Here is a 9,822-nt window from a genome sequence, read left to right on the forward strand (position 1 = left end):
GGTTATAAATGACGAAGTGGATCGTACATTGGAAATTGTTTTCGAAGGGTATTTAAAATGTATGTGTATTGCTTTTAAGGTTTCCATAGGGTAAATTTATCAACCCATTTTATAACGGAAAAATATACCAATACTCTGAAAGAAATTTTTTTCTAAATTTATAGCAAACTTATTGCTGTAATGAGCAAAACATGACATTAAATGGGATGCGCATTACATTTCACTAATATTTTCGCTTCCTATCTCAAATGACATGCGTACCCGTCAAACGCACTACGGTAAAGATTGGAATTAACATTTAAATACGGCATATGCAGTTAAATGGTTAAGATTTGGGGATAAACTTACCTGTAAGAGAACTCCACACCAATATAATTAATTCTCTTTCTCTAGAGAACATTTGCAAACTGACTCGTTCTAAAAATCGTCATAACATCTGATAAACATAAACAGTCATTTTCAATTCGAACATTCTTCTCTCATCGTCGAAAAATTTTTCGAATAATTTCGATAGATCACTAATAAGATCTTTTACCTTCTTCTTTATATCTGTTTCGGTGTCTTTCCCATGTAGAAATCGTTCGTTCACATTAGACAAAACCTCACAAGTCATTTCTATCCCATTAGCCTTTGTATAAGGAAGGAAATCTAAAGCCTGTTCTCTGTAGACTACTTGACTGATTTAAAGAATGATTCTTTATCATATGACATCATTACATACACGTTTTCTTTTGTGTTATTAATATTTATAAATTTAACTACATTTCGTTTACAAAACAGAGAAGAATGTCTAGATTAAGGTTACTTTAATCTAAATAATGACTCTAATCAATTTTATTTTCTATATTTTTGAAGCTGGGGCGCCGACAATTTTACTTTTCCGGGAATATTGCGAGCTAAAGCTTCTTCTTTAATGCTCTTGAGAAGATCTTTTTCACGTACAGAGCAAAGTTTATCCTTTGAAAACATGGTTAAGGCAGTCTTTGCAGCACGTCCACGCTTACCTGTGCCGGGAGTTAGCTTCACCTTATATCTGTAAAAAAGAGACTTATGAAATCATGCCGGAAGAGATGATCCCTCAATTTGTACTTGTAGTTCTGTAAGGCCTGGTAAGGCGCTACAACAGGTATACAAAAAAGTAGTTCATCCTCTTCAAAAGGTAGGCCAGTGAGCGCATCAAGCATTTCGACATCAGCCCCTGTGAGCAAATCATCAGCTTCTTCCCCGTCAGCATCAGTAACTAGTTTCGGTTCAACTTGCCGCTGTACCTTATTTAACGGTTTCGATGAATCGGTTTTTTCATCAAATTTGGCATCAGTTTCGAGCGTTTTAATATTGCCAGCCGACTTAAGAATTTGCATACGTAATTGTCGTTCTTCCTCATCCTGATCTTTATATTTAGCTTTCATTTTTTTCAATTTGCCTTTTTGCCCGCGTTTAAATTGCATTGCACTTTTCGCATTACTATTGTCGATCGACGACACTTGTTGCTGTTGCTTTTGATTCTTTTGGGACTTATAAGCTTTTTCTTCTTTACGTTTTCTTGCATTTTGTTGACGTTTCTTGTGAGTCGGTACTGAAGATATTATAGTGGCTTCCTCCTTTTCCTCAAAAAGTTTGACAGACATATTTAAATTTTTAAGTGCGACTTTTGTTGAAGTTAGCTCATTTTCGGTTACTTTGCTTTTTTCAATGATTATTTTTCCAGTATCGTGTTCCACCTTAACTTGGGTATCGGGAAATTCAAAAGTATTCTTAACCGCGATATCGTTAGCAGAACTCTTATCGTCCTCCTCTTCAATTTCCTCTGACATGCTAGATTTTGGCGTTTGTGCTGCTTCAGAGATTTTAGTTTCGTCGTTCCCACTATCTTCGGTATTTAATTCTTCTTCAACCTCATAAATGCTATCGAGTTGTTCATTTTCGACGATATGGCTTTTTGCTTCTTGTTCATCTTCTTGCTGTTCTTCATCGAAAGAACGAACTTTACGTTCACCACGATGTCTTTCAACAAAACTTTCTTCCAATTTGAAAAGAAGGCTTAAACCCATGATTAAATGACATGAAGGAAGGAAATTTTTTTTCCCACGTATCATAAAGCTGCCAGTGCCCAAAAATTCACCAGTAGGAGCAGTTTTGCTGACTTGATCACTATGCACCCAGTACGCATTCGTGACTACTTTAGCATCCCAAGCCACGCTATATGAAATAGCCATGGTGCCTGCCTCCAAAAGAGTTTTAGGTGGAACTTCACCACCTGCAGGATTTCGTACAATTACACTCGAGGCCCCTTGAATTTCTGCGTGCACGTAAATGTCAGTCGGACGCATATATCTAAATAAGTTGATGTGGGAATTATTTTTCTTTTCTCTGTTTTCTACACAATTTACCTTTTAACAATTAATTCGTTTTGCTGAGCATCTCTACCGCCGATAACCAAGTAATTTTCCGAACTAATAAACCAATAAAATTTTTCAAACCAATAAACTTTACGAGCTTTCGAAATATTTGATATCGTGCGAACTTCTTTAAGTGTCTGCTGGGTTTTGCGTTCAGCTGATTTGAGGGCCTTTTGGGAAGCATCTACAGTTTTCTGTTCTTTTTGAGCTGCAGACCGCTTCAAGTCGTAATATTTGCGAGCATTTGCCCATGCCGACAGTCCCAAATCGACATCAACCACCATGACATCTTTTTCTTTCTTAATACCAGACTCTCCATAATCGTCACTATCCTCACTGGAGACAGCATAAGGGTCTGAGAGTTTAAGTGATATATGATTGATCTCCAACTTTAATTGATGTATGGCTCCAGCAACAGGATCAGCATTGGTTTGAGCAGCTTTAACCAATTCTTGTATGTCAGGCCAAGACATCTGATTGGCAATAGCCGAGCGTATAGCGAGAATAGCATTATCTACTAAAGCTTGATTACAACTTATAAGTTCTGCCTTCCGCTTATCATGCTCTTGAATTTTATTCAATTCCTCCAGACGTTTGGCATGATCCTTTTTAACATTCGATAACTTCTTCAGTGCTTCCCTTTCTTGCTGTAAAGTTTTCATGTCAATTTTCTGACCTTCCAAAGTTGAATAGAATTCATCTACTGCCAACATAAAAGATTCAAAAATTGCCACTGGCTGTCCTTCATATTGCTTGAATAGATAAGGTTGATACTCGATATTTTGATAAAAGTGCTCTAATTTAGATGAACCCTCTATAGCTGGCTTTTCTTCCTTTTTCTGGATAATGTATCCTTGACTTACAAGACTGCGTGCCTTCGCCAGAAGTTCAAAGGCTTCCTATAAAAATTGATTTATATGATACCCAGACCACTATCAAATATAAAATAAATGTTTGCACCTACTTCCAGCGCTACCAAAACAGCATCAAGATCACGTTCCGGTTCAAATAAACGGCAGTCGGCTCTCTTCTTGGCCTCCCGTTTGTTTTTCTTTTTTGCCTTTTTCTGACTTTCCTCTTTAATACATAATTCTGCAGATTCATTGCTTATATGACTCCAAGGTGTTACGCAGTTATCAAGTTTATGTTTTATTAACACATGCTCTATGACAGTAGGACCACAATCTACGAGAGGCATTAATATATACCGTAAGCTATTGCCTCCTTCAGCTTCATTAATAATGCCTTGTAACTGTTCCTTAGTTGGCAAAGTTTTCCCTTGCTTGGCTCTTTCCAAAGGGTATTTTTCACGTACAGCGAAACGTAAATCCTCCCCCTCGTGATGTGGACGTAATATATAAAGAATCGTAAATTCATGATCGGTTAATATAATATTACCTCGATCATACAATTCGACTATCACATGATAAGCTGCTTCATTCATACCAAATTGAAAGTCCACAATACGATCAACACCGAGCTGTTGCAATTTCTCCAAACGTTTATTCTTCAAATGCTTGCGAAGCTTCATACTAAATCCGGAAGGAGCTACATTCTTAGGCCATTCAAATGCGGTGGTATGAAAGCGGATGCCAGATTCTATCAACAATATTGTTTTATGTTCGCTACCTTGAAGGCGAATCAAATAAGTTTTATTATCGATGTCATAAATTTGATTAACTCGCAACCCGACAAGCCTAAACAAATTATTTATTAGTAGCCGGATGTGAGGTCTAATTCAAATTGTACAAGGGTCCACTTACTTTTGCAGCTCAGCAACTCCGCAAACAATATCGTACGTGTTAAAACGCAACTTCATTGCTGCAATATTTGTATAAAATTTCCGAGTCCAAAAAAATTATTATTATGAACACATCAAACGTTTTTCTTTTTTTTTAACAGCTGCTCCATTCAAAAAACAGGGACGTTATAAAAATTGAAACGAATTATCGAAATTTGTTCATTTTCTTGGAAGAATAAGAAAAATTGTTGCAGGGCATGTCATGAAGATTGGTAACAAATGTCAAACAACTTAGTGCAAAACTTATCGCCCGGAATGAAAAAAAAAACGCTGGCAAAACACGCCGTTAGTATTTTAGCTATTCTTATAAATTTAAAGCTTCAGTTCCCACTCAACTCAACTGAAGCGATAAGATTTTTACTTTCGGACCGATGTTTTCAAAGTGGCGACGTTCACAACCAGCGAAAATATTGTAAATGAAATCTTATTCAAGTTATTCTTATAAAGCTGATTTATTATCTACTCTTAAGTTACGCGACGACGTTTGTCAACACTTCTTCTCCTCTTCTGTTATTCAGGAAATTAACAACAAAAATCCTGGCATGTGTAAAAAGAGCCGAACATGAACACAAAGTTCTTTGTTTGAGGTTTGGTTCAATACATTCAATAAATTTATAATAATCAAATCGTCGCCTATGATAAAAAGCAAAGTAGATATTTCGGTGCTTGTCATGCCTTTCGCTTTGGGCTTTTTTTAAATTTCACAGCAAGTTTTGGATAATTGATTTGCTCAAAAGTAGAAGAAAAAAATTTAACCTATGAAAAAAGCTTGTTAAGTGCGCAAGGTCGACATATGGTTTCGGCTTATCAGTTTTCAAAATTTTATTTTACGCAAACGTTACAACTTTCGCATCTTCGCTCAATATCGACAACGGGATCAATCTAATGTATGCCGTGCGTTTGTCACAGAAAAACAAAATAGAATGAAACACTTAAAATTGTCTGTATAAGCAAAATGAACTAGTTGTTAGCATCTACATCCATTTTAGCCAATACCTTGTCTCGCAATAAAGCTCTTTAGATATAAAATAAATAATCCACTGGCAGATGAATTCAGAAAAGCTCAAGCAATGAAGTACTTAGTTATTCTTGTTTGTTAAGAAGACAATGAGCTCCAGCAACAATCAACCAATTAATGTGCGCTTATTATTTTTTGCAAAAACACGTGAATTGGCCGGCGTTAACGCAACTCCTTATCAATTACGTTCACGTAACATAGTTGTCAGCGATTTATTAGAGAAGATTTGCACAGATTTTAATCTTCAATTGGTTCGTAATCATATAATTTTGGCTGTCAACGAAAGATATTGTGATAACTTGCAAGAAGTCCTTCATTTGGAAGAAGAAGACGAAATTGCTCTTATACCACCAATTAGTGGAGGTTAAAATGAATCATCTATTGTTAACTTATAATAACCTTGATGTAGGAGCGATTAGTAATTTAATCGGTGCTAATTCTTGCGGTGCTATATCAATGTTTATTGGTACTACACGTGACAATTTCGAACGGAAACGGGTTTGTGCAACAAGAACGTAACTGGAATGCGTCACAAAAATGAAGTGCATTTTTTATTTGTTTAATTTAGGTTGTGTCTTTAGAATATGAAGCCTATGAACCAATGGCTCTTAAACAATTAGGAAATATATGTGACGAAATTCGCAAACGTTGGCCAGATTGTCTAAACATAGCCATTTATCATCGCTTAGGTGTAGTGCCAGTTGGTGAAGCCAGTGTTGTAATCGGTATATCATCTCCACATCGTCAAGTGTCATTGGAATCTGTCGCTTTTGCTATTGATGAACTAAAGAAAACCGTGCCGATTTGGAAAAAGGAAATGTACGACAATCAGGAATCTTCATGGAAAGCCAACAAAGAATGTCAGTGGATTAGTAAAACCTCAAATGATTGTTATAGTTGATTTGTATTTTAATTAGTTAATTTTTGTTAATGATGGAATAAATTATTTTCAAGTATATAATCAACCTTTACTTTTATGCAAAAATGCAGCCAATGACAGGTTAGGGTTTGACACCCGAATATGTGACATTGATGATTCATGCGAAGTCGCCAAAAATTTCGTACAGATATCAGCAACAGAGGATGAAATAAAACGCCGGATAAAATGCTTCGTTGAAAAGAAAAGAGAGGAAATCGATTTGAATAATATCATGGATTACACAGTCAAACGTCCTTGTACAATGGACGAAGACGAATTTGGAAATCCTGTTTTAATAAAAGACGACGACAGTGAATATACTTGCGCGCGTACAAATAGTACTATCGTTAAACAAGAGTTTTCCAAATGTCATTTAAGAGGTAAGATAGTCAAAGTTCTTCAATACAGCACAATTTTTATTAATTTCTTATGAGACAGTTCGGCGCGTTGAGAACACTTACGGTCCCCAAACACGACCAGACTATTTGCAAACTTTAGATAAATTAATGGCTCAACATAGTGATGATATTAAAAGTAAACAAAATATTAGAACAACTTTGCCACGAGGATTGCAGGAACGCTTAGAAACCATTGAAGAGTATTTAAATATAAAGCGTACTGGAAACTTATATCGACGCATAAAAGCGATTGAAAATCGTTTACTACATTTAGAATCCATCTCTCCTGAGTACAAACATTTCGCGGTAATAAGTGTTTAAAGTAAATCAAAATTCCTACCTACTGCATTAACACTATTTCTATTTATATTTAAAGTTGGGAAATATCTCCACTAATTCCAAGGGACTTCGCGAGAACTCTGAAGATGCCAATATTAAGCCTGCCTTTTGCGAAAGAAAAACATACAGTGTACGCGACGTTGATGCTTTCATTGAAAGAATCCAAACGTGTTCTACAGTCAATTCACTGGCCCATGACGAATAAGAAAAAGGAAAGATCTTTTACACACCATTATCGAGAAAATATTCAATTCTCTACGCCTTATAAAATCCCAAAACTATACGAGCATTTTTTAAAGAGTTTTCATTAAATGCTTTTTATTTTTTTATTACTCATAAAAAATAAAATAAAATTAAAAATAGTCATGAACTTTACAAGTTGGGATAAAAGAGGCCGTTTTTCAAGAAAAAGATTTTACTGTACCACTTTCTTTAAACAAATTTGAAATTAAAATAACAAAATGCAATTTTATTTCGATTTTTTCTGGTAATATGTAATTTTGGTAAATTTCAATAAAAATAAACAAGAATTCTTCTGTTTATAATTGTTTCTGTCTTCTCGATCCCGCGGTGTTGAATATTGGGGATATATTTATTGCGCTCAGTTTACCTTTACCTTATCAAAAGGCGATGTAGACTGGGTTTAGGGATTTCTCGTCTCGTCGTCTCCGTTGTATATGATTAGTATGTATTAAGTTTCTTAACTCTTAAACAAAACAAAACGCTAACGTAACGCAAACTACTTCATCAAATTGTGTGTATGTGTGTGTATGTGTGTATATATATATTAAGCGCATCTCTCTTCATCTTCACTACTACAAAACTAATTCAAGTTGAACTTAATTCAATTTTGATTACGACTAATTTCATTTAATGTATATTCTGCGAGAAAAATAACCATTAAAATTTAACAATTTGCCTTTTTTAATTGTTGTTGTTTTTCTTTTTTCACTTCCATATTATTACGTATATGTTTAGGGAGTAAAAAGAATTTTGAACAAGTTGTGAATGTAGTGCAGGAAGAGGTTAGGAAAGGGCTAACTATATAAGGTTTATTTTAGGGTGCGTAGTATGAGTATGGGGATCGATTTAATGGGATATTTATAAATTTTTTTATGATGGTAGGGGTGACTACATGTGATGAGATGGCTTTGAAGACATGATATAATTTAAAATGCGCTGATGCATAATGTCTTGACGTTGTGTGATTCTGATTCTTTTGCCATCCGTAATGTCGCATTGAGCTTAACTCAGAGTGGGAAATTGACGTTCATCGTCAACTTTAAAGTTAGTATTAACTTGCCCGCGTTTTATTTGTCGATCACCAAAATAGCGCTGCCTAGCTCCTCCAACGGCTGTTTCGGCACGGCCGAAATCAACGCGTTGGGGCTTATCAGCGCCACCACCGCCAGAACGATTACCACGGCCGCGGCCTCTTCCAAATCCACCTCTACGGCCGTCATTGAAATTAAATTGTATATCCATAATACGCTGTAGACGGCCAACTCGTTGAGGATACATGGACGGGTCATATTCAAGTTCTTCTTCGCTGCTCTCCTCACCTTTTTTTTTGTTTTTATTTAACACTATCATCTTCTTCCATTCAGATGTATCTTCGCCTTCGTTTGGTTTGCGTAAATTGTATTGGGGTTTGGAGCGTTCTCCACGCATGGCTTTCCATTCGTCAAGAGTCATTTCTTTGGTCTCTTCTTCTTCAGGCGCAGCGGGCTGTTCGGGTGATTGTTCGTTTGACGATTCCTCTTTGTCGGTAAGAGTGATTTCAGTTTCGTTTGCTGATTTGTTCATATCCTCAATTTCTTGTTTCACCGAGCCCCAATTATGAGCTCCAGCACCGTCACGTTTATCAACAGCCTTTACGCCTTTGCCAAAAATCAAAATGAGCATTGAAATAAAAACTGACTTTTAAAAGAGCAAAGAATAAAAGAATTCCTTAACAAAGTAAGCAGTAATCCCTGCAACGGTATGTCAGTTGTTCATGACGTCTTCTTTAATCTGCGCAACTTTACTATTTTTGTTCTTTTAATTTTTTGTTACCCCCCTTTGAAATAAACCCCATTGTTATCTAACAGTTTTTTCACCATACCTGTTTTATCAGATCCCGATTGACGATCAAATTCACGTTTACGAAATCCCCCTTCACGATTACGTGGTGGTCCTCCGCGATTATCACGATCTCTGAATTGGCGTGGTTCTCGTTGCTCATTGGCAAATTCATTGGTGGCACCACCACCACCACTTTCACGGAAATTTCGACGATTATTGCGCTGTTCGCGACCTTCACCGTTTTGTGTTTTGAATGCAACCTTACGGTTTTCGCCACCCTCAAAGTTCGGACGATTCTTGTTATTATTGTTAGTTGCTGCACCCGGAGCTCCCTGACTACCCTTGCTGCTTGTTTGAGGAGCACCCGTTATCTTTTTGTTTGCGTCATTCTTGTTTAGCGCACCAGATTTATTTTCTTTTTCGGCATTTGGACTTGTTTTTTTATTAGCAGCGGTTGTTGCTTTTTTAGTTGTCGCATTGTTCGCTGCAGTTTGCTTCTTTTGCTTAGGAGCCGTTTCTGCCGGTTGTGCGTGTGTACCGGCATCGTCGTCTATGAATAATAATTCATAACGATTACTTCCTGAGTGATCCATATCTGAATGGCGTTTGAAAAGATTTATTTGGTTTAAGGATGGCAGCCGATTTCACGGATTACTTTTTCTTCTTTTATGGGTATACGGGCACAGCTATGGTAAAGAAATTCCAATAAAAAATCAGAAAACAACGAAACATGCGAAAAAATCCCACCATTAGCCGAAGACCTTACAAAGTTGTAAAAATATAGTACTAATATACTAAAAATAACATGCCCCACATGGTTGCATGTTAATCAAATAAAAAAGAATAACTACCAAATCTGCCGGATGTAAAATTAAAAAGTTTTT

General features: G+C 36.2%; 4 protein-coding genes across 5 annotated transcripts; 2 read left to right on the top strand and 2 right to left on the bottom strand.

Annotated features, from left to right (window-relative positions):
- Nucleotides 1–755: 755 nt before the first annotated feature.
- LOC119640851 (nuclear export mediator factor NEMF homolog) lies at nt 756–4,343 on the bottom strand. The gene is made up of 5 exons (XM_038039118.1): nt 4,163–4,343; nt 3,364–4,096; nt 2,391–3,298; nt 1,090–2,334; nt 756–1,033 (listed from the first exon to the last, which is right to left on the bottom strand). The coding sequence occupies exons 1-5, from the start codon at nt 4,216–4,218 to the stop codon at nt 835–837; spliced, it is 3,141 nt and encodes a 1,046-aa protein (XP_037895046.1). The 5' UTR covers nt 4,219–4,343; the 3' UTR covers nt 756–834.
- Nucleotides 4,344–4,790: 447 nt separating this feature from the next.
- Nucleotides 4,791–5,610, top strand: LOC119640865 (molybdopterin synthase sulfur carrier subunit). Its single transcript, XM_038039144.1, has one exon. The coding sequence runs from the start codon at nt 5,308–5,310 to the stop codon at nt 5,584–5,586; it is 279 nt and encodes a 92-aa protein (XP_037895072.1). The 5' UTR covers nt 4,791–5,307; the 3' UTR covers nt 5,587–5,610.
- On the top strand, nt 5,490–8,011 carry LOC119640864 (molybdopterin synthase catalytic subunit). Its single transcript, XM_038039143.1, has 5 exons — nt 5,490–5,716; nt 5,787–6,078; nt 6,209–6,517; nt 6,576–6,841; nt 6,912–8,011. Exons 1-5 carry the CDS (start codon nt 5,588–5,590, stop codon nt 7,077–7,079), a joined length of 1,164 nt encoding a protein of 387 aa, XP_037895071.1. The 5' UTR covers nt 5,490–5,587; the 3' UTR covers nt 7,080–8,011.
- On the bottom strand, nt 7,968–9,765 carry LOC119640863 (plasminogen activator inhibitor 1 RNA-binding protein). Of its 2 annotated transcripts, XM_038039142.1 has the most exons (3): nt 9,686–9,765; nt 8,979–9,624; nt 7,968–8,754 (listed from the first exon to the last, which is right to left on the bottom strand). In XM_038039142.1, exons 2-3 carry the CDS (start codon nt 9,529–9,531, stop codon nt 8,120–8,122), a joined length of 1,188 nt encoding a protein of 395 aa, XP_037895070.1. In that variant the 5' UTR covers nt 9,532–9,624; nt 9,686–9,765; the 3' UTR covers nt 7,968–8,119. The 2 variants fall into 2 exon arrangements, with proteins under 2 accessions (XP_037895070.1, XP_037895068.1); XM_038039140.1 differs by lacking the exon at nt 9,686–9,765 and having other exon boundaries at nt 8,979–9,678.
- Between the last annotated feature and the right edge of the window lie 57 nt (nt 9,766–9,822).

The sequence above is a fragment of the Glossina fuscipes genome, unplaced genomic scaffold, assembly GCF_014805625.2.
Source record: "Glossina fuscipes isolate IAEA_lab_2018 unplaced genomic scaffold, Yale_Gfus_2 128, whole genome shotgun sequence".
Taxonomy (NCBI): domain Eukaryota; kingdom Metazoa; phylum Arthropoda; class Insecta; order Diptera; family Glossinidae; genus Glossina; species Glossina fuscipes.

Excerpts from the sequence above, each read along its gene's own strand:
- LOC119640864 (XM_038039143.1), top strand. The coding sequence starts at position 5,588 with ATGAATCATCTATTGTTAACTTATAATAACCTTGATGTAGGAGCGATT. Across the intron at positions 5,717-5,786 it reads ACAATTTCGAACGGAAACGG|GTTGTGTCTTTAGAATATGA; the intron begins GTTTGTGCAACA and ends TGTTTAATTTAG. Across the intron at positions 6,518-6,575 it reads TTCCAAATGTCATTTAAGAG|TTCGGCGCGTTGAGAACACT; the intron begins GTAAGATAGTCA and ends CTTATGAGACAG.
- LOC119640851 (XM_038039118.1), bottom strand. The coding sequence starts at position 4,218 with ATGAAGTTGCGTTTTAACACGTACGATATTGTTTGCGGAGTTGCTGAG. Across the intron at positions 3,299-3,363 it reads CTGTTTTGGTAGCGCTGGAA|GAAGCCTTTGAACTTCTGGC; the intron begins GTAGGTGCAAAC and ends CAATTTTTATAG. Across the intron at positions 1,034-1,089 it reads CAGGCCTTACAGAACTACAA|ATATAAGGTGAAGCTAACTC; the intron begins GTACAAATTGAG and ends TCTTTTTTACAG.
- LOC119640865 (XM_038039144.1), top strand. The coding sequence starts at position 5,308 with ATGAGCTCCAGCAACAATCAACCAATTAATGTGCGCTTATTATTTTTT.
- LOC119640863 (XM_038039142.1), bottom strand. The coding sequence starts at position 9,531 with ATGGATCACTCAGGAAGTAATCGTTATGAATTATTATTCATAGACGAC. Across the intron at positions 8,755-8,978 it reads ATCGGGATCTGATAAAACAG|GCGTAAAGGCTGTTGATAAA; the intron begins GTATGGTGAAAA and ends TTTTTGGCAAAG.